Here is a 22,637-nt window from a genome sequence, read left to right as displayed (position 1 = left end):
CAGAAGGAAGTTGCATCCAGGCTTTTTTAAAAATTGAAAATGGACGTGGCGTCGACCACTTATGGACCAAAAACCATACATCAGGAAGTACTCGATCGATTTCAATGAAAATCGGTATATTATATTTTCTTAACACCCTGATGACATGTACCAAATATGGATGAAATCGGTTCACAACCACGCCTGAAATCCCGATTATCACTTTATCATGCGAGAGTATAAAATGTTCGGTGACACCCGAACTTAGCCCTTCCTTACTTGTTATTTAATATTTTATGTTTTTAAGCCATAGAAGGCAGACTTTATATAATTATTTGCTATGGCTTTACCGCTGAGTATTTGCTGATGATTTGATATATTTCTTTGCCGGGAAGGACAGTGGGCACAAAAAGTTCTTACATGTATAACCTGGTTTAAAGGATAATTTATAAACAAATTCTACATATGCATGTGTACTACGCAGACACGAATTCCGGAGGTCTTACTGAACTGACCGGCTGCTTGTCTACGGTACGTTGATAATAAACTTCATTTGGCGATTTCATGAAGTCCAAAATGCTTCTGAGACTAATGCGGTAAGAAACTCACCTTCGCCTTTTACTCGTACTGCTTGATCTACACACCACAAATAATGGTGTTGATGTCAAATAAACAAGCGGCATTTGGCAACTAACGGATTTAGCAATTTATAACTTGGCCTTTCGGCTAGTTGGATGTTGCTTCTAGTTTCTATAAAATTATTTCTGAAGCCATCATTTCATCTTGGCAAAAATTTAAATATTTTTTTATAGTGACTCCTGCTCTATTACAATCTGTGTTGGATAGAATAGCGCCATTTTGTATTTTATGAAATTTGTAAATTATCTACATATGTATGTGCAAGGATAAGTAAAATAACGATTTGTATTATTTTCATTACAGCATGCATTACATGTGGATGACGAAATGCTCACTTCTCAGATGGGACATTCACTATCAAGTATGGCACCGCCACCACACCAACAGGTGTCCAATATGAGCGATAAGCAGCGCACTGAAATGCTTGCTGTACCAACGAAGAAAGCGAAAGGTCTTGAAGAAGCCGCTGCCTATCAACTGGAATATCAGCACTATCAATCCTTTATGTATGCCCACTGTGCACAGCAGCAAAGGATCGGCTCAATGTCGGCGTTTAGACCGTGGGCACCGAAATCTTTCCTACATCCGGCTGCTACTTATAACGCGGTAGCAGCATTCTCCACACTACCCTATTTAAGTCAAGAACCACCAGTGTTGCAAAATCCTGAAAGAGTAGTGCGTAGCACAGATCGTGAACGTTTCGAACGCACCTACCAGCCGAATGTGGCTCTTGTGCCACGAAAATGCGTATTGGTTAAGGATAGGGAAAAGGAGCACCGCGAATATAGAGAACGAGAAAGAGATCGCGAACGCATTGAACGAGAACGAGATCAGGAGCGCTCAAGAGAACGAGAGAAACGTGAGCAACATGAACTTGAGAGGGGTCGAAGAGAACGAGAAATACAGCAGTTGCAGCAGCAACATTTACTCCAGCAGCAAACTATGCATCAGCAACAAAAATCTGCACAAGAACTGCAGGAGGAAGTGTCATTGTCAAGTTTGTGCCCCACTGAACTGAAAATAAAACAAGAACGTGCCAGTACACCGAATGAGATACCGCAGTCGCCACCGCTTATTAATACCAGCGGAGGTGACGAGGATCCTCCCGATTGCCGTATTAATATACCCATTAGGGATAATGTCGCGACTTTGCCAATAGTATCGCCTATATCGCTGACGATGAACCAACAACAACGAAAAATGCTAAGCAATAACAATAGCAGCAGTAATAGCAATAGTAATGGCAGCAGTTGTCATAGCGATGCAGACGTTATGCTTCAACAACAGCAGCAACTTCAAGAGCAGCAGCAGCAATTGCAACCTCGACGTCATTCACTTTATACCTCAAACTCTTCTGCTAGTTCAACATCGTCGACGGCATCTACGACGCCTCCACAGCAACAATTACTGCCTGCTCACCTGCCCCCTTTAAAACAATACCAACAAGATCACAAGCATGCCCAAACCTTGGTGCATCAGGAGCAGCAAACCCGTTTAGGACAATCGCCACGCACGTGCCCTCTCTCTCCAACAGATTCACACAGTTCTCAAGAATTTTCCGGTTCGAACGAGATCACATCTTCCACATCACCTGCCCCATGCAACGATAGCAAACATATTAGCGGCGACAATGGACCGCACTACCTTCATAGACGAGAAATTGGCCGAGATCAACCACTTATTGCTACGGTGAATCAGCATGCAAAGCTTCTGCCATCACCATTAACAGCAAATTTTACTGCCAACAACAATAGCAACCACAACGAATTGCATAGCCGAATTCGGATAAGCAAAAACTTAATCAATCGGTCGAATATAATGAGATCGCCAACACCTCCACCATCACTACCTCCAACAGCTGCATTGTCCCAACTTCATACGCAACAAGAGTCCAATCACACACCACAACAACAACAGCTACAACCGCAGCTGCAAATATTGCAACAGCATCAGCAACAGTACGAATTTTATAAGCACAATCAGCGAGCTTACGATCAACAACGTCAGCAGCAACAACACCAGGCGCTATCAACAATACAACACCAACACATCCTCATCCGCTCTCAACCAAATTTGCAGCAAGTAAAACATTCGCCTTCACAATCTTCCACTACCGCAGGGTTAAATTTGAGCACCAGTTCCACAAAAGTTCTAATGCGGACAGATGTGACGGATGCACAAAATCAACAAGAATCCCAACTTCAAAGCTCATACAACGGACTGCCGTACGTCGGCTCCGAGTTCGAGCTGTCTACGGACACTGACGATGACAGTGTGAATGGAGAGGCGGATAGCAGCAATATTTTAGCACCTTGGGATATGGCCGTTGAAGCACTTCGTGATACCGGACCCAAGGAACGAGATCGAGTACTCGGTCTGTTACGGAAAGTTTTACACGAAAACCAACAATTACGTTATAGCAACCTTCAACTCAGCGAAATGACACACAAACGTGACGTAATGATCAGAGAACTTCGAGAACAACTACGAGCGTGTCGACACCATTTGCAAATTCTCAGTTTACAAGAGCCCCCCATTCAATTCAATGGCTTAGACAACCAAGAAGGTCTTCAAAATGACAAGATTCGCAGCTCACCATTGAAAAAATCATTAACGATCATAGACGAGAATGATTTTGTAAACAGCTGTCTAACAAAAGAAATTGACGTCGGTGAAAATGATAATAACTTAGTGAAAGTGAATAGTCAGACAAACTTATATGAGAGAAAGAAAAGGAATCAGTTGGAAAATGATCAATTCAGCAATAATGGAGATGAACACGAAGCTCTTTGCAACAATAAGGAAAACAATTATGATCACGATAATGGTAGTGATAAGGAAAGTGAGAAGGCCGATAATGCTGTTGATACCGTTGATCAAATCCGAACTAACGCCGACATCGAAGAAAGTGTTGATGAACCAGCTAGCAACAAAAATGATGTTAACGAAATTGATATAGATAAACAGCCACAAGCGAAGCGTTCTAGAATCGAAAGTGGCAGTGAAAGCAGTGACAGTATAAGCCAGACATATGCAATAAACAAAGAAAATATAGGCCATTTAGCAGAACAGACATCACAAGGAAATGATCATGATCCCAATTTCGATTCGGAAGACGAGGCGCCGTTGTCGGATTACGGCAACGAGTGCTCAAAAAATAAAAATAAAGTATATGCGCAAATAAGTAACACTGATTTGGGTGATGACGAAGCGGAGGCTTCCCGTTTTACTGTTACAAATGGTAGCAGCAGTGATACAAATACATCGGATGATGACGGAGATGAAAGCAGCGCACCCTTAACGAGCTCACAAACGGTAGAGTCAGATGTTCAACCACCTCACAACAGCTCCCTAGGTATAGTACCGGCAGCATGTACGCCACTGTCGCCTCATTCAACCGCAACTGCTGGACAGTTGTTCGACAGCAGCAATAGTAGTGATGAATTATCAATGAAGAAAGCCCAAATGTCAGCATCTGACGCTCTTGCGAAAATATCTGAATCTGTGGACGATCGCGACGACTTGGCGAAAGTGAAAGAAAAGACAAAGTTCAACGAAGTTGAAAAAATGTTTGGCGATGTTCAAGACAGCGCTTGCGATGAGATCAAAACTAGTGACAACCGTGAAAATGTGAAAGCAGGAACATTGAACATTAAAAAAGAGCAAAACTGTACGCGCGATAGAAGATTTCCCAACCACTCTATTTCGTCGGGAAAATCAAATGAAGTACATAAAGCTACAAAATACGACGATGAAAAATTCAGCGTCAGTGCTAAGGTTAACAACAATAACATATGTAATGATCAGGTGACCCGAACACCTCTCGCCACGAAGGCGAGTAAAAAAGAAACACCGACAACAAACACCGAGTTATGGGTCAAAGATGAGATAATGTAACCGTTACAATGCAATAAGACTGATAGTCGGCGTGTTCGAAGGGTCTACGATAAAATATATCAAAGCGGGCTAACATAATTAACTCATTTATCATGGTAATGTGAGAGTACTTTCTTAGTACAAGTGGAAATACGTACATATATATACACACCCTTACTCTGCTTCCCTTATGACGAGTACAATTCATATGTAATGTAAATACTCCAAAAACTCACATATTTACATAATAAGTATGTATTTATGTGCTTCTCTTTTAATTTAAATTTAGCTTTCCATGCTAAAATGCTTCAAAGCTGACCACAAGTTCACAATTATAAAGAATACAGAACTAAAGTGTAACATTTATTCAGATATATTAAATAAACGCATGCATATATTATATGTATGTTTGTGTATTTGGAATATTGAAATATTTCAAATTTATGGATCGATACAATTTTGTAAGAACTTCAATATGAATTTTTTTCTTTCACGAAATAATAGTTGGAAAGTCGTTGGAAAATAGTTAGATGACAAAAGTTAATGGTTACTCCAATCAACTAGATTCTAAGCATAGAAAGCAAGTTGAACACAGTGTAAAAAGTTTCAACGCACACCCACGTGTGTATTCACATACTATATGTACATACATACATAATTAACATAAATAATACAAATCGTTTTATTCGTTTATTAAGTTCTAGTATACAGACCTTTTGTTCTTAATGCAATTGTTAGAAAATGTTGAGAACTTATTCTTTCTTAAGCAGAAACCGCTTACTGTCATATGTAAAAAAAAAAATATTTTTTTAACCATGTTTTTGGCAGATGTCCCGTTTTACGAATATGCTCTCCCAGTAATTTCTTTTAGTTTTTTAAAACAAACTGCATTTTCTTGTTATTCTGTTTAAAGTGCAAAAAAGCATACAAAATATATATTTACTGAAACCAAAGCTTTAAAATGAATTAAAACAAAAAGTTTATTTAAGAAACCTACATATGTACATACACATACTTGTATATTTATAATATTAATTCAATATCTGTAAGTAGGCCTTTTTTCATTTACTTTGTACATATACATATGTACAGTAATGTCCGTAGTTTAATTATTATTCGTAAAAAGTATAATTAGAAGCAAACAATGTAGAAAAAAGCTATGCATTACACACATAAGTATACTTAATTACCAATGTTTTCCGATAACTCCCGCTATATTTGAGTTCAATACGCACGCATAGCTATTACGCATATATTTGCATTTTCATGCATTGCATTTTTGTATGCAATACTCCTTGTAAAATTGTTCAAAAATCCGGGTATGTTCTATGCTGGTGCACACTTAGCCCTTAGAATTTTGTTAAATATTGATTAATAAAGTGGAGTAGAAACTTTACTTCTTCTAACTATATTATTAATATACTTATGTATTTATTATATATGATATATGCATGAATATTTGTTTATTATGTTTGACACAAACAAGCCAGATTAGCCCACCAGTTAAAATGTAAATCAGTTTCGATGGAGAATGCCTGTTTGTATAATCAGATTAGTGATCAATATATTTTTATTAATTGAAAGATGAAGTAACACGTATACTGCACATAATATATAAATATGTTAACTCAACATTATGTTACTCACAATATGAATATGTACATGCATACATATACAATTATTTCAATTACACATGTACAAACAACTTTGTTCAGTTCGTTTGACATTATTTAATTGTACAAAAATTGCTAATATTTTTTTATTTAGTATTGTTTATAATATTTATTTTAGCATTAGAATGTTAATAACGCTACATACGATTCTGCCTTCCTTTGTGTCTCCTTAGTCACTTTATCGTTGTTTTATTTTTATATATATTTCAAAAATATTTTGTTGTCTTATAATATTTTGACTAAATTAGGATTTAAATTTCAATAAACTTGAACAAATCAATGTGATTTTGTTTTGTTAAAAAAGCAAAGAAAAACAAAAATAAATTGTAAAGATTTCTAAAATCAAATAAGTTTTTATAATAAAAAATAAATAGTGAAATAATATGAGAAGCCATTTAAGTTAATTAAAATAATAATTAAAATAACAATAACAATACCAAAAAGGTGCAAATTACAACTGCGTACAAGATATGCTATCGGGGATGAAGTACTGTAATTCCAATGAGGATATGGTGATAGCACAACCAATATAACCTTCTAAGAATAAGATTGAATAGGTTACCACTTGTGTAATTTTGTACATCACTAAAACTCCAACAGATAAATACTTAAGTATGTAAAATATCTACTACAATAAAAAATATATACATAACAGTTTTGAAAATTAATTATCAATTGTCGGCGTGACTGTAAACATATAGTTTGTAGAAACGAAAAACAAAAAGCCAAGATTACATTACTTTGAAAAGAAATATGAATGATGACAGTTAAGAATTTGTGTTATTGTAAGCTTAAAGAGAAATTCAAATTTCGGAAAATAAAACTACAATTATTTGTAATAAGTTGCGTGTTTCATTTTTTACAGCTAAAAACTCAATGGTCATTATTTTTCATTTAACAAAAAGACGAAAGACACCTTTAACAATAAAGAGATGCACTTCGAAATTTAAGGTGAATATTTGAAAATTAACCATTAAGGAAGTTCATAAATTTTAGTCAAAAAAAAAAAAAACATACGATTTATTAGAAATTTGGTGGCATTTAATTTTCGATATGTTTTTCATATTTATGTGGGGATAACACCACATTATTCCGTCAGCTCTAATTCTCTTTATTGTCAAAGGGAAAATACTTGAATATACATACATATGTTATTCTTGAGGGAGTCGATTTTTTTGTTTTTTGTTTTCAAAGACATACAGATTTGTATAGATAAGTATGCCTATCCATATAGATACCTACATGTGTATGTACCGAATAGAGATGACAACATTTTACAAATTTATATTGCGTTGAAGATTGATTAAAATTTATTGTGAATACATTAGAAGCTTGTATATATTAGAATTTCAGCAAAAACAAAAAAAAATTTTTTTGTTTTTTGTTTTTTGCCATTGTTAATCCCTTTATGTACAGCTCGAATCGGAAAACAAAATAACTGATGCAATAAAGCTAATAATTGAAATGTTGTTAAATCTGGTTATATCTATTTTAAATAAGTATAGTATATACAAAACATCCTTGTTATGGATAATGCGTTGATCGCGTTCAAGTAAATGTACTTGAAGCTAAAGTGAACATCCAATACTCTGTTTGAGCACACAATTAACTAACATTTTTATAAATTTTACTGAAGTTTAGTACCGCGATTTCTATGGTCAAAAGAGCAATTTGTTAGATTGAAAATTGTATAGATAAAATATTGCAACAATCGTATAAATATACTTAAGTAATTGAAATGCCAAAGACCTCTAACAACAAAACGAACCAGAAAAACTGGGAAATAAAACACATAATTCTAAAAACATAAAGAAATATAATGAAAACAATAATATTTTTATTCATATTTTTTAAGTTGTAATACGAAAACAAATCCACATTTAAATTTGCAGTATATGACAACTCCTTAATCAACAATTTTTAAAGCAAGAAGTGTACAAATACTCAGATAATTAATCAAAGAACTATAACCAAACAATAAAGAATTTAAGAACATACATATATATAAAAGCGGAATAGTAAATAGTGACAAAACTATAAAAAAATTATTTATCTTCAACGTTAAACAGTTTCATATTATGTAGTGAATTATATACTATACATACATATATACCCACGTGAAAATAAATGGACGGAAACTTAATATACAAAATACATGCATACTTAAATCGATGAACAATCCTGTGCGAAGATTCAGAGTAGATTATAAAGATCTTTCATAAAATATACTTAATAAGGATATGAATTTTTGAAATGTACAAGACAATGATACAACCAATAAATTAATAAAAATTTGAAAATAATTATGCGTGTTTCCATTTTTTTGTCATTAACGAGTTTATATGGTAGTCAGGTAACTTTCTCTTTAAACAGTTTACATACATATATCATCTCACCGTAATAATAAACTGAATATTGGATGATTTATTTTGTACAAATTTTATTTTTGTGTTTCCAATCTTTTAATTCTAATTTAAAAATATAAACCAACACTTAATTTTAAACACACGGTCAAACTATATTACATATATAAAATATGCCTTGGTATGTACGCTTTGCTAATGTCATAATATGTAACTTAATCAATTACAGACATTATAAATCTTAAACTACATCGGGTGCGTCAGGGAGGCAAAAAGTTTTCATTAACAAGAAATTGCCACAATGGCTTACGTGATTCGGAATGCTATTTTAGTTATGCATTCTATACTCAATAAAGGGTTTAGTGAAGGTTAAGTTGTGCATATTTTACGTTTTGCAAGAAATTTCTCAATCGATTTTAATAATATCTTAAAATATTATATATTATATTAATTATGACAATTTTTTAACTTGCAATATTTCAGTATGTTTCATTGTGAGTGTAATATTAATTTTAATGTTCAACTAACATCTATTTAAAAGCTCATATATACACATTGGTGTATATACCTACAATGACGCTTATTTGCATAACTAATAATTGTACTTAAAAGTCATGCAAACGAATTTGCATTCATATGCATTTATACATATATAACCGGGTCTGTGTACATAAGGCACAAGACGCATTCCTGATAAGTTGTGCTGTAATCTGTATTTATTATTGTATGTACATATGTGTATTAATAGCATTTTCTGTAATGCGTACCTTATATTTCCCCAATCCGATTTCCATATATAAATCTACGAATGTATTGAAATGAGAATTGTAAACGTAATTTGCTTGTATCGCTGCCTATTTCAAATTAAGATGAATTTTTTTTTAATTTTATGTTCATATGATTTGCACCATGACTCTTTGTCGGGAAATTAGAAAATTATATAGATCATGAGAGTTCGCCAATCGGTGCATTTTGTAGCCACAAATCGTGTATAAAGTTGTATAAATTGTCGCTGACGGCCACCTGCATGAAGAAAACCACAGACAACACATTTATTAATCTGATTAAAAAGAATAATGTGAAAATAAAGCGAAAAGTTAAACTTTTCATACCTTATAAGGCGTTGGGTTGAGTGTGCGCTTGTGATCATTCCGCAGGGTTTTAAGCGAAATCTTTACCTTTTCGCGCACTTGTTCTAATGTGGGCAACTGTTGTGTAATTTTGCCGTCCTTCCAATATACTTTGTACAATAATTCAACATGGGAGGGAATTACGTAAGCCCGCTTCGACTCCTGGAAGGGATGACGGCACAAAACTTTTTGACCAACACTTGGAGGCGGCTCCGAAACCTTCTGTAGTAAATCAATTAGTGCATGTCCATCAGCACTATATAATCTGGAAATATTCGACCGATTTACATACATCTATAAAATGTGGCATAACCAATTATAATACGAAATGTACCTGTAAGCGTTCTTGTTTCCTGGCATTGTGACCTTTTCGACATCTTGGCTCAATTTAATGCGTGGTTGTCCATTTATTTCAACTAGCTTGTACACACAACCGAGGGCTGGCTGTCTTTGGCATGTAACTGAAATATGGTTTTAATATATGTATATACATTTAAGTTCTTTGGACATAGTAGCAGATACATATAAATATATGTATGTAGTACATAGATAATGCATGTATGGGTAAATTTGATGCTCTGGCGGCACCTTTAAAGCAGTGAGGCAACGAAATTTTTGGCTTTGTCTAACTAATAACTCTTAGTTTGAATCACAATTGTAGGGTACTGTTTTCATATCTGCGCACGGAACTTACCTAAATGAGTACCGATTCCGAAACAATCAATTTTATGACCCTGTTCATTCAAGCTGAGAATGGTGTCTTCATTGATGTCATTCGATGCAACAATTGTTAACTTATTGAACCATGGCACCTTAAACCTTTCGGCGACCTTTTCGAAAGTTTCACGTGCCAAGCAAGATAAGTAAGCCAAATCTCCGGAGTCGATGCGAATACCAACTGCATGATAGCCCAAATCGTTGAGCGCCAATGCAACAGCACAGAAATTTAAAAGCCCGCTTCTATGACGGAATTAATTTGAGAGAAAATAAGAAGTAGAAAAGTACAAATGCAAAATATAAATAAAACAGTGTTAAAATTCGCATAATATCGTATACTGTTTCGATATTAAACTAGTTAGATACGCCTACAAAGATTACTAAGTTAATGAGACCGTTCCAATATTGTCCAAATTGGTCTGTGCTTACAAATATCAAATCGGGTTCATTAAATTCTTAGGTTTTCAACATTTTTGTTTTTAACAAATTCCAATCATATTTTCCTATATCCATTGGGGGATATTTGAACGGTCGGCAGTCGATTGTTTTAACTATTACGTAAATATATTTGACTTCAAGAATCGTGCTTTTGCATGTTTGATTAAAATACTCCCAAAAGAGTGAATGTGTTTAAAGGTGAAACTATTTCGCTGCTTCTACTAGAAATCGGTAAGCTACAAGCATGATTGTATGCTTGTAAGCACTTGGAGATATGTTTGTTATTACAAATCGTTTATATCTACTAAAAATGTATGCAGCTACGTATTAAAATCTGTGTTCCGTTTACAAAAAAGAATATGTTGATAAATACTACTGTATGACCAGACAAAACCACACGAAAGCTAATCAAACAAAGTTAACTGTAAAAATAAAAATTCACAAAAACACATAAGCCATGCAGTGTGCTCTCTCGGACACAATTTCACATTTTTTCTTTAAATATGGTTAAACAAATGACGGGAAAAAACTCATGAAAATTCAACGACAGAAAACAAATGTAATTTCTCGCTAATATAAGACATGTACCTTTTCATCCTTATGGGTGTAACTTTATATGAATACGTACATAGATATGCACCACATTAGTATAGTCGACATTTTGTTAACAATTGTTATGGAAATAAAGTATATATGCATTTTGTTGATGTATGTAATGAAGTTTGCTGTAGCGCTTAGAAGTTAAATTAAATATTATGGTTCTTCACATAATTGGTACACATGTGAGCCGCCTTCAATTCGCATAATACACACATATCTAGTGCAATAATGTTTTATTTGGCAGCACGCGTAATCACAAATGTCGTTTTTTGCTTGTTTTTTTGTTTTTATTGGAAATATACTTATGAATTCGGACTTACATACCTCTGCCAAAATAGTGCCGGGAAGTCATTTATATTTAATTTTGGGCTTTCTCATTTTAGTAAATCATAATATGTGTTCAAAGGAAGCCAAAAGTAATTTTTCACAATCACATCTGAATATGTAGATTAGGTATGCATGCTTAAATAAATATGTATGTATTAATGTGTGTTTATATGGTAGGAATGAGTTACCGGTGAATAACAATGTATGTAATTTATATTTTAAATATACATAAGTTTAAACTGAAACAAATTTATGGATTTCAAAATAATATAAGTACGTATGTAAATGAACGTCCATCCTTAAGGAAAATTAATCAGTTGAATAATTTATCTATAATATATTGCGGATCCAAATAAAACGTATGATCTTACGCATTAACATTTACGTTATGAGTGTGGATATTTAGTATTATGGAACTTCACTGTTAATTTATAGAACGATTGCAAATTTATGACTTTTAAGTTTAAGGATGTTAACAGTAAAATAAAAAATAACAAATCATTACTATACACAATACATACATAATAGGAGTGTAATGTCCAAAGAAGATTTTTAGATTTATAAATACGTTCCTTTCAATTAATTGCAGCTCGAGGAAAATGTATAAGTGCAGCCTCGAAACTTGAAGCCTTGAAGTTGATAAACAAACATTCAAAGCATTTGTCTATTAATATGTGAGTATTTAATTGCCAATATTAACATTATGTTTATCATATAGGTTTTCTTTAATACATACATAGATAGTCATGTATAGGCCGAGAAATAATTTTAATCGCAAAAATATATATGTATAAAGATATTAGAGAACGCTCTCGAGAGTTTTAAAGCCTAATATTGATTTACCTGAATGACTTCGCGACATATTTTGGCAGATACGCGTTTGGAGCAGAAGAAGTTAGAGTTTGTCTATCTGTTGTCGTGTTTATAGAAATGATATTAGGTTTACTGGCTGAATTTAAGTGCGTACTTGATTCAACTGCATCATTAAGGTCCAGTAATGCACCAGTACATGGTCTTTCATTCGTAGCAACTAGACTTTCATTTCTTGCATGCACATCATTTGCGGTAAAATATCCATTAACTGTCTCCTGCAGAATGTGGCCGTTAGATTGTGACAAGTTGATAGGAATATCGTAATTGATTGTCACACTTTTGTCTTTGCTTGACTTCGAAGTTTGTACTTTGCTGTTAAATACATTGGTTTATATGCATGTACATATACGAACTTATTTCGCAAACTAAGTAAGCTAAACATTCATATAGCGGGACAAGACATAATAACACATTTTATTAGTGATATATGAAATATGATATAAATTACCGCTTATCCTATCCAATTTGAATAGGCATAAACGCGTGAATGTATATGATGACGTATCCTAAAAATAGAACACTAAAATATAATGTATGGATGTGCATTTTCTATACTGTTTGTAATTTGTACCTATGTATGTTGCATACATACGTTAATGTATGTATGTATACTACTAGCTTTGAATTTCTGTTAAATTTGACTTGAGGTAAAGCTAAATACCATATTTGTGATAATATTTCATGGAAAATTAAGATATGTTGTTGTTCTATATGTATAAATGTTAACAACAAAGTATAGAAAAATTGTAGTTCCGAGAGAATCTGCCTAGAAGCGAAATACCTCTTAACATCGTACGTATCGACTAGCGCCATGAATCCATCGGGAAACGCTATTGCATAGGACACCATTGCCGCCAATTCGCCTTCACTAGACTCCTCCTGGGATACGTCGAGCACATGGGCCAATGCCTGACGATGTCGGACAGCGTGGTCCAATAGATCGCCAGTTATACCTGATGAATCAATTTCAGATAATGTTCACAAACGAATTTATTCTATGAATGCTCCAATATACCTGTTGTCTTATGTCTTAATAAGCGGGTTTTTAACTCTCCAATACCAGAAAATGACGTTATGTAAGCATGTGCATGGGTGCCCTTAACAGGTATATTGAATAGTTTTCCTGCCAGCACGTTAGATGTTCCATCAAAGCCCCCTTGACAACAAAATATTATATATGTTTAATCGGTAAATTTCTCATGAAGAATTACTTAATTGTATGAAATTTTAACACCTTAAATATAAATGTATATACATATGTATGTATGTATATGCAAAAACAAAAACTCATTTTACATAATATGCTTCCGTGATATATTGTATAGAAATTCTATAGTATTACGCATAACCCTTTTCGAGGGTGCTTACATATGTACGTCGAACGTGAAAAATAGCCCGACATCAAATGGTACGCTAACTGAGCAAAATAAATACTGTATTTTTGTATGGATAATGCTTTCAGCACAACTTTCCATTTACTATTTTCTGAAGGAATTTCCCCAGTCAAACAAAGACACTTTCTGCTGTTTATTACCTTGAGTATTGCTCAATAACAATAATCGCAAGGGTATTAAATGCACATGGACATAGGCATGCATGTGTATTCACGAACTAAATGTGTTTGTAAATATAGAATGTGTTAATTTACTCTTGACTCATGCTCCGTGATATGGTAATGGGGGCATATAAAAGCGGTTGCATGCAAACACATCATCAAGCAATAGTCGAAAAAGTATTTGAGCTGGGCAAATAGTTGAAGCATTTAAATCAATGAGACACCTGTATAGGTGATGTATCTATAACACAGTACTTTTAATTGATTATATGTAATAAGCATGCGATTAATACCGTGGTAACGTGCAACGTTTGCAACGATTGCAAAACTACTTCTTGTAGCCTTTTTACTTTTTACGTGTTCGGAAAAGGAAAGATACATGTCTATATTATAGCAATCGAATCAATGTAAAATATACCAGTATAAGAATATTTTGATGCCGATAATCCTCCATCTGGGCCTTGAGCACGACGTAGGCCGAATTCTAAAAGTTTGACATGTTTTCCAGCCACCATACGATAACGAGCAGCATTCGTTGCCATTAAACTAAAATCAATAAAAATTAATTGTGTTTGAAATACATAGATACTGTTATGTCAACATTTAAAAAATTAATGTACCTTGCATAATTCACCAACGTCAATAATGTTGTTTCCAAAAGCTGCACAATTATCAAAGGTCCTTCAACTTTGATAATAGGTACCCTGTTTCGTTTTGAATACAAATATGTATATAATTGCTTTTATAAACGTATTGTACTTAATGAAAAAGTTTATTGCCATTAAATTATTTACACACTCATTTATGTGGGAATACACATATACAATATGTAAGTGTATATATGTATGTAAGGATGAAATATTTGTAAACAGTATTGCAGATAATTCATAAATTATAAAATCAATGTGCATTAAATCTTTCTAATTTAAACAAAAAAGTTAATAATTGGTTACCTTGGAAAGGCCACTGTACCCTCATCGATGGCGTATAAGGTAACATCTTTTGCCGTCAAACTGGCTAAGTATTCAAAAAAATCATTTTCTACACCTTCGGGTAATGTTTGCCTCAGATAGTCAATATCTAATAAGAAAATTATGTACATGTAATTTATTTTAAATGATAAAATAGAAAAGATTTTTCACCGCTATCTGAGTAGTGGAAACTATCTAAAAATTTTAGACATTCCTCCAGTCCAGCAAATATGGTGAATTCTCCATGAAATGGATTCGTTCGAAAGAACAAATCAAATACCGATTGGTCATCAGTTTTTCCTGACTTCCAATAAGCGTATGCCATCGTAATCTGATAAAGATCTAATAAAATACATTATTTTGTTAAAAGTTTATGAAAAAAATCATAATTTTATAAGTCAGTAGCAAGTAATTATATAATGCGTGATGTGACTGCTCCAGACAGAAAAAAAATCATATGAGAATATGTTACACAGTTTCTATAGACAAAAAGTAAGTTATAGATGACTTAATAATGTGAATTCATGGTGATTTGGAGAGTATAACAAAGCATTAATTAAACGGACTCACCTGTTAAAAGAGGCTGGACAACACCATTTTGATTCATGCGCCCCCGATCCATAAATTGACCACCCGAATTAGAACTTTGAAGTTGACTCATTTTAATACCTTATCTCTTTTTGTTACGAAAATATCGGCATGCAGTCCCTTGTTGATTTTAAAATTTATAAATTATTTTACTGACTGAATCTGAAAAATAGTTAGTTCAAAAGAATTAAAACAGTTTTATAGTGCAAAAGCCTTTGAAAATTGTAATTAAATGAAATAGTTGTTTGAAACACATTGGAAAGAGGATGGTTGAATTTTAAAGAGTTAAAGACAGGTTTTTTTTTCGATTTACGGCAAAACTATGGATCTGAAACTAAAAAGTTATACGGCAAAGTTGTATATATTGAAACCTTTTTCACATAACCTCAAAATTTATGTTAAATAAAGTTTGATATTTAGTTTTTCCATTATTCATTTTGTAAAAAACAAATTAAAGGAGGAAACATTATTTCGGTAAACTTACACCAAATTACGTGTTAGAAAACAGTTTTTACAATATAAAAGTAAAAAACCTAAAAATGGGTTTTCTAAAATTTTCAAGTAAATTTTTAAGTTGCAATTTTGTCTTTTAATAGGACTCTTACTTTTGACGTAAATCAAGATAAACAACTTTTAACCCTTAAAAACTCAAATTCCCGACCACACATCTATTGAGCGCCAATTACACCCTAAAGAGAGTACTTCGAGTGTACTGCATTTAAAGACACACATATTGAAAGGCACTTAAAGTTGTGCTATTTGTGTTGATCAAAATGCAATTACGTAATCAAAATATTGCGCAATGTTTTGTTTCTTTTTTGTTCAAAGACATAATATTCTTAAATAATTCATATACAGTTTCTCCTTGTAATCAATAATTTATCATTTATTATCTTCTAACTAATTTATAACTCAATATATTCTGATTACTTAATAAATATCTTTTGTTCTTCTCTCTCTTAGTGGTGTAAATATATTTAAACCTAATATATTACACTCGTCTACAATGGGTTTGTTGACTTATCGACTTTGGGTATATTTGCACCCACAATTCATGAAACTATCAATGATTTTCTAAGATTTGCTCTTGTTTAACTATATGTTAACAAAGTAGCAGTTATCTTTATAATGTCAGTAAGGAAATATTAACGCAAACAGAGAGAAACTGTCGAAAAACCAATGCTATACTTGATTAAAAAATTTTCCAGTAGACAATTTCTTTTTAAGGATCGGTATTAATCTCTAACTAAATTAGTGCTCATATTGGATCTTCTTATACTTCTTTGCCGACGTAGACACCGCTTACACGATTATAGCCGAGTTAACAACAGTGCGCCAGCCGTTTTTGTTTTTTTTTTTGCTCTTTGGCGTCAATGCGAGATACCAAGTGCAGACAGGTCCCCTACCTGATCTCACCAACGGAGTGGAGTTTTCCTCTTCTTCTGCTTCTACCGGTGGTATATTTCATTATTTGTCACATTTAAGAAACCTCAAGTATTTCGCCATTCAACTTTTTTATACTAAGCTTCGGAAATTTTCTTCAAATGACTGAGAGTTGGGATCACGTATGTGCGCAAGCACCTGTTCTAACTAATGACTTAAATAATAACTTTTATTGCTGAAATTCGTAATCTGGACATTTGAAAACATGAAAACTTACTAATATATCTAGGACAACAAAGTATATATAGATATATTTGTGGTATTATGAAAATAGCTGATAAATTGGCGTTTATTCTAATTTTCTCATTTCCTTCCGCTTATTAGGCTCTACGTCAAATATCACTTCCCAAATAGAGATTTCACAACAAATGTGTTTGTGTACTGGAACTTATTCTTTCACCCCTTCAGAAAAATGTCCAATCGAAATTTTAGATAATTGTACCATTTACTTAGTATTTCTTTTATCAAATTTAATTTAAAATATACATATATGATTGTGAAAATAATACAGATTTCTAGGTAAAAATATCTTATATTGTTCTTATCAAGATTTTATAAGCACTTATGATTGTATTTATCTACATACAAATGTTTATCGTTACTTCTGCTTATACACAAGCCACTTATACATATGTATGTATATAATGAGAATATTATGATTATCAACCGGTATGATTATAACTATTCACTCACGGCACTCTTAGCACTAAATAAGACTAAGACGACTTTTTAAATTTATAACCCAAATTTTGTTTATTTTGTGTTACTTAGCAGCGACAATAAAACGTTGATACAACGAAGTAAGCATTGCATTGGTTTTGCTTGCAGTGCTTATAAGAGCGTTAAACCAATCAAAAGTGAGGCACATGTGAGGCGCAGCTGAAGGTTGCATGAAGGTCGGAGGGAGATTCCCCTGTCTACTTATTTTTCATTTTACTTTAATGAAGTTGCAACTTACACAAATAATTGTAAACAATATACTATATACATATATAGTAATATAGTACATACAGCCAGCGTTTAAAAGTCCGTCAGGATAAACAATTAAACATCTATTAGTACTTCTCTTTACATTTAAGCTTCCCGGTTTTACTGAGTTATGAGAAGTATTTTAAAATGTTAAATTTTTCAAAACGTTGTACTGATATCCTTTTTGTGCATACACTTTCAACTTCCTTCCGTCACGAATTTACTAATAATTTTCCCTCGTAGGAGAATGTTATTTCTGATAAGAAAACGTCTATAAACGTCTATATATATATATGATTTGTTAAAAAATTTCAAGCTGTCACATTTGACACTTTGACAAAATATTGAAATAAGGTTTTGTCGATAAAGAAGAATATTCATTTGATTGCCAGAATTGTATTCCTTTATGCTGACCACAAACGATGCATTTGAACATAGCATTGATTTTGTAATTGTTAGGTACGAACGCCTAATACAACTGTTTCCACATCAGTCGGTCTATGTAAGCGGAAATGGATTTTTAATCGGCATTGGGCTGTCAACTAAAATAATTTGGAAAATGGTACTTCTGGTACCTTCACACAACACCTCCCACACATGTTGAAAACAACTATTTGTGCGAATATGTGCGCAGTATATGTTTATTCCAACAACTACAGAAGCATAAGACTGCCTAATAAAATAAAGTTCTACTTTTGCTCTTGAAATAATGTTTACAAATATTTTAAATTACTTCTATTTATGCAATTGCAGTCATAAAAATAATCGGATGAATTTCTTTAACTAAATACATTGCGGACCTTAACCAATACTGGTTTGTTTTTTATGTGCAAAACAAAATTCTTTATCGAAAACTGAATATAAACTTTTCAAGAAATTTAAATAAATTTTGTTTATTAGAAAGCATCAACTCTAGGAGGGTCCGCAAATAGTTCTTCCTTTTTACGGTCACCAAAATAGTATTGTTTTAGCCGTTCATTCCGCATTGCCTGTAAGTTATGATACGTAAGGGTTTGACTGTTTTGTCCAAAACGTACACACATTAAAACTTACATGAAACCTCTTTAGCTGCTTCTGCACACCAACACATTCTCCGAAATCTGCTATAATATCAGCACACATCTTTTGACCCCTTTCAACTCCATAAGCTTCAAGGCATTCCATCATTTCCATTTCCATCTTTCCACACTTCTCATAAGTTTGGTGATTGATCAAACATCCAGTTAAATCCGTAAATGGAGTACGCAAAAATGGTCCCAAAGACATTGCAACTGTTGAAGAAGAACAAAATAGACTTTCACAAGTATTTGGGAGACGATTTTTGTGCCAAAGCAAATTATAATCTGTGTTACAGACTTATGGTTCTAAAGCAGTGACGTAACATTTCTTTTAAACAAATTACATTTTCTTGCCGATTTGTACTAATTAGTAATGTACCATATCCCCAATTAAAAAACCTTGATACTTAAAAAATGGCATATTTACCTATTTATAAGCAGTTTTTTTAATTTATTCCGAAATAGTAGTGCACCAAAATGTATAAACTAAATTATTATGCTTTGGAAACGTCAAAGCACACAGCTGTTTTATGATAATATAGTGGTGGGCAACGAAGTGAAACGCCATGCTTAAAAATTCTTCAGGCAGATAAAGAAGTGTGTACAAAGTGGCTATGTTCATACTAGTTGAATACATTGCATTTAAAAGCAATATCGTAATATTATTAATATGAAAAATCAGGATCTGGTTGATTACCTTAAATATTGTAATGTATGCCAGTTTTGTCAATTACGTTATCTCAAAGCTCGCGGCAATGAATATCAAAATAAACAAGAGTATTTTGATCGGGTACCAAACTAAAAATCGAATATAATTGAAGAATTATCTTAGTTTAAATATTTCAGGTTAATGTGGATTATGAAGAGGAAATAGACTGGACCGGGGATCCTGCCAATAAAAAGAAACGCCATAATGTCTGTCCAACATGTTTAGGCTTATTTTCAGAAGAATTTAAAGAAAAACTGCTTCAATCCATAGAGAGCACTGACATCGATAAATATGAGTGCGATGGAATTGTTGTTGCTATGAGTATTCCTATAGTTCTACAACTGCGGCAATTGTCCATGTGGTACGCCTTACTAGATAAGTTTGGAGATAATATTAACTTAGACCGGGCACCCGACGTATCTTTGAAAGAGGCAATAAAGTTGATTTTAAATCCGACTATTTGCGAAAGGCTAAATAAATCATATGATATCAGCAACGGCTTAATGTTAACTATAAATCTAACTCATTCGGAAGAACAAGAAGGAATCAGTCAATTAGAGAAATTGAATAGCTTAGTTTATCCACGAAAAAAGGGTCAGAAATCGGAACAAATTTCAAGGTCATTAATTGAGAAAAAGTATACACCTCTAAAGGTCAGTTCCGAATTATTCAAAAATGCGTTCGTTGTGCCTCCATCAATTCCAACCGAAAGCCTTAAATTCGATTCAGTTTCTCTAATTGGACCTTCAACCTATGTAGCTGGGCGATATAGAAAGCTTTCCCGAAAACTATCACATACGCCATGGGTTTTGAATGGCGAAAGAATAATGGACGACAGCATAGAGGAGACTATTATTCGTAATATTGCTCACTATTTTTGGTAAGGAACAACTTTAATAAACAAAGATAATATTATCATAATTTAATACTAACCTTTTTTCATTATAGTGATGATCAAAAGAAAGTTAACTTTATGTCAAGTGGTAGAGAGGATGTGGATGTTAGGTGCCTTGGTGCAGGGCGACCATTCGTATTGGAAATACCCAATGCTTTTCGATCGTCCCTGTCTTCTGATTTAGCCCGTCAAATAGAGGAAAATATAGATGTCTCTCAAAAGGTATCAGTTCGTGATATTCAGATAGTTAAACGAGAAGAATTAATACATATAAAAATGGGAGAAGAGCAAAAAAGAAAATGCTATCGTGCACTTTGTCAAATTGGTAACATAGTGACGGTAGATATTTTAAAACGGCTGGATTTTCAGAATGGATTTGAAATCCAACAGAAGACCCCTATACGCGTATTGCATCGCCGACCTCTCCACACAAGACCTCGAACAGTGTATAGCCTAAAGCCATCAGTTTGTAGAGAAAATAAAAATTTAATTATATTAGACATCGTAACACAAGCGGGTACATACATTAAGGAGTTGGTGCATGGAGAATTCGGACGAACTATGCCATCATTGGCGTCATTGATTGGACAACATATTGATATCATAGCCCTTGATGTCGTGGAAATAGATTTGGATTGGCCACCTTCAGTTTGCACATTATAAAAACGAAACATTTTTCTATAAATGACACTATGTTCATATTTTTACTTTCAAATAAATAAATACAGCACCCATGTATGTATTAAAATTGGTTCGTATATTTTTTTATATGTATTGAGAAACGTCCACTTTTTTTAAATATACCACCTTTAAAATATCAAAAGGAATTGGAAATAATTTTTTCAAAACCACAATGCTTAAATGTTTTATTCAAATGAGTGTTTTTTAAGTTAATTACAGATATTTTTGGCGTTAATGTCGGGCATCCATTTAAAACCATCCTTATTTACGATAGCAACTTTGAAATTCTTCTGATTTATTACAAGACGCTTTTGTATTTCCTTAACACAGTGTTCAAGAATCGTATAGGCCTCATTTTGGTTTAAGCCATTTTTATATTCTCTGTCAAAAATACTTTGACAAAACATTGCTCCGTAGCCTTGGCCACTGTATTTTACTTCAACGGAATTAGCTAAATAGTCGATGAAATATAATGCTGATTTTTGTGATTGCTCATCATAGCTAAAAATTTTATATTATTTTCCGATCATACATGTATGAATATAATTTTTACCCGGCTATCATCATATTAACTTGGTATGGTGTTCTGCTACGCAAGTAATCCGCAAGATTTTTTCGAGTGAAGTGTGCTGCCTCCTTGGGTGATAGCTCGTAGTTGTTTCGCATTTTGTACAGGGCAATATTTTTGGAAATAAATTCCGTAAATTGAACAGTATCGCCAGATTCACCCATTGTGGCAAATACAAGGCTATTGTTAATCTTGTGAATTTTATTTTCATCTAGTAAATTAGATATTTTTGATTTGTCAAAATTCCATTACGAATACTTATTTATTTACCTTCCTTCATAACCACAATGGACCGAGCTTGAGTTGTTTCAGCTGCAACAATAGCAAAGTCTTCTCCACGTATTCCCAAAATTGTCTCCATCGTGTATAGTTGAATTTATTTTATTTATTATAATCTACAAAATTCCAAACAGAATGTAGTTATAGCCGGGAATGACAAGTCAATTCAGTCACTCGGACGAATTATAGCAAAGTTGGTTGGCGTTGCACCATTGTCGATAATGACGTATGCTAGCCGCTTTTGAAATATTTAATTTTACTTACGCAGAGTGTTCACTGGCAAAATCTTAAAATGAATTAACATTA

The 22,637-nt window shown here is 33.2% G+C and overlaps 5 protein-coding genes across 18 annotated transcripts in view; 2 read left to right on the top strand and 3 right to left on the bottom strand.

The window, feature by feature from the left end:
* LOC108968194 overlaps positions 1-5,479 on the top strand; it is a 61,682-nt gene extending 56,203 nt beyond the window's left edge. For all 6 annotated transcript variants that reach the window (XM_018932040.1, XM_018932038.1, XM_018932037.1 and 3 more), the window contains one exon: positions 922-5,479. In XM_018932040.1, the coding sequence (XP_018787585.1) occupies positions 922-4,515 (3,594 nt within the window). In that variant the 3' untranslated portion in view covers positions 4,516-5,479. The remainder of the gene's footprint in view (positions 1-921) is intronic.
* Positions 5,480-8,582: 3,103 nt separating this feature from the next.
* Positions 8,583-18,474, bottom strand: LOC108968191 (nicotinate phosphoribosyltransferase). Of its 9 annotated transcripts, none has more exons than XR_001993315.1 (14): positions 18,131-18,474; positions 15,712-15,891; positions 15,313-15,483; positions 15,124-15,250; positions 14,791-14,874; positions 14,589-14,716; positions 13,631-13,771; positions 13,397-13,568; positions 12,586-12,927; positions 10,355-10,620; positions 9,995-10,121; positions 9,643-9,925; positions 9,298-9,553; positions 8,583-9,240 (listed from the first exon to the last, which is right to left on the bottom strand). XR_001993315.1 is itself a non-coding variant. In XM_018932029.1 (14 exons), exons 2-14 carry the CDS (start codon positions 15,800-15,802, stop codon positions 9,476-9,478), a joined length of 1,953 nt encoding a protein of 650 aa, XP_018787574.1. In that variant the 5' UTR covers positions 15,803-15,891; positions 18,131-18,474; the 3' UTR covers positions 8,583-9,475. The 9 variants fall into 9 exon arrangements, 7 of the variants coding, with proteins under 7 accessions (XP_018787574.1, XP_018787571.1, XP_018787572.1 ...); XR_001993316.1 differs by having other exon boundaries at positions 8,583-9,233; XM_018932029.1 differs by having other exon boundaries at positions 8,583-9,553; positions 12,586-12,652; positions 12,710-12,927.
* A 280-nt stretch (positions 18,475-18,754) lies between these two features.
* Positions 18,755-19,730, bottom strand: LOC108968193 (NADH dehydrogenase [ubiquinone] iron-sulfur protein 5). Its single transcript, XM_018932033.1, has 3 exons — positions 19,627-19,730; positions 19,195-19,412; positions 18,755-19,130 (listed from the first exon to the last, which is right to left on the bottom strand). The coding sequence occupies exons 2-3, from the start codon at positions 19,405-19,407 to the stop codon at positions 19,038-19,040; spliced, it is 306 nt and encodes a 101-aa protein (XP_018787578.1). The 5' UTR covers positions 19,408-19,412; positions 19,627-19,730; the 3' UTR covers positions 18,755-19,037.
* Positions 19,731-19,786: 56 nt separating this feature from the next.
* LOC108968192 (putative tRNA pseudouridine synthase Pus10) lies at positions 19,787-21,545 on the top strand. Its single transcript, XM_018932032.1, has 3 exons — positions 19,787-19,989; positions 20,046-20,788; positions 20,857-21,545. Exons 1-3 carry the CDS (start codon positions 19,870-19,872, stop codon positions 21,464-21,466), a joined length of 1,473 nt encoding a protein of 490 aa, XP_018787577.1. The 5' UTR covers positions 19,787-19,869; the 3' UTR covers positions 21,467-21,545.
* Positions 21,546-21,637: 92 nt separating this feature from the next.
* LOC108968190 (probable proteasome subunit beta type-2) lies at positions 21,638-22,522 on the bottom strand. Its single transcript, XM_018932024.1, has 3 exons — positions 22,323-22,522; positions 22,038-22,263; positions 21,638-21,985 (listed from the first exon to the last, which is right to left on the bottom strand). The coding sequence occupies exons 1-3, from the start codon at positions 22,411-22,413 to the stop codon at positions 21,694-21,696; spliced, it is 609 nt and encodes a 202-aa protein (XP_018787569.1). The 5' UTR covers positions 22,414-22,522; the 3' UTR covers positions 21,638-21,693.
* Between the last annotated feature and the right edge of the window lie 115 nt (positions 22,523-22,637).

Source organism: Bactrocera latifrons, unplaced genomic scaffold (assembly GCF_001853355.1).
Source record: "Bactrocera latifrons isolate USDA-ARS-PBARC rearing strain unplaced genomic scaffold, ASM185335v1 scaffold_206, whole genome shotgun sequence".
Lineage (NCBI taxonomy): Eukaryota > Metazoa > Arthropoda > Insecta > Diptera > Tephritidae > Bactrocera > Bactrocera latifrons.
This window is presented reverse-complemented; position numbering and strand designations above follow the sequence as displayed.

Excerpts from the sequence above, each read along its gene's own strand:
- LOC108968191 (XM_018932026.1), bottom strand. The coding sequence starts at position 15,802 with ATGAGTCAACTTCAAAGTTCTAATTCGGGTGGTCAATTTATGGATCGG. Across the intron at positions 13,772-14,588 it reads ATCAAAATATTCTTATACTG|GGGGCTTTGATGGAACATCT; the intron begins GTATATTTTACA and ends TTTGTTGTCAAG. Across the intron at positions 9,926-9,994 it reads GGAAACAAGAACGCTTACAG|ATTATATAGTGCTGATGGAC; the intron begins GTACATTTCGTA and ends GAATATTTCCAG.
- LOC108968193 (XM_018932033.1), bottom strand. The coding sequence starts at position 19,407 with ATGTCTTTGGGACCATTTTTGCGTACTCCATTTACGGATTTAACTGGA. Across the intron at positions 19,131-19,194 it reads AGCAGCTAAAGAGGTTTCAT|GCAATGCGGAATGAACGGCT; the intron begins GTAAGTTTTAAT and ends CATAACTTACAG.
- LOC108968190 (XM_018932024.1), bottom strand. The coding sequence starts at position 22,413 with ATGGAGACAATTTTGGGAATACGTGGAGAAGACTTTGCTATTGTTGCA. Across the intron at positions 22,264-22,322 it reads CATTGTGGTTATGAAGGAAG|ATGAAAATAAAATTCACAAG; the intron begins GTAAATAAATAA and ends CTAATTTACTAG. Across the intron at positions 21,986-22,037 it reads GTTAATATGATGATAGCCGG|CTATGATGAGCAATCACAAA; the intron begins GTAAAAATTATA and ends TAAAATTTTTAG.
- LOC108968192 (XM_018932032.1), top strand. The coding sequence starts at position 19,870 with ATGAAAAATCAGGATCTGGTTGATTACCTTAAATATTGTAATGTATGC. Across the intron at positions 19,990-20,045 it reads AACAAGAGTATTTTGATCGG|GTTAATGTGGATTATGAAGA; the intron begins GTACCAAACTAA and ends TAAATATTTCAG. Across the intron at positions 20,789-20,856 it reads AATATTGCTCACTATTTTTG|TGATGATCAAAAGAAAGTTA; the intron begins GTAAGGAACAAC and ends TTTTCATTATAG.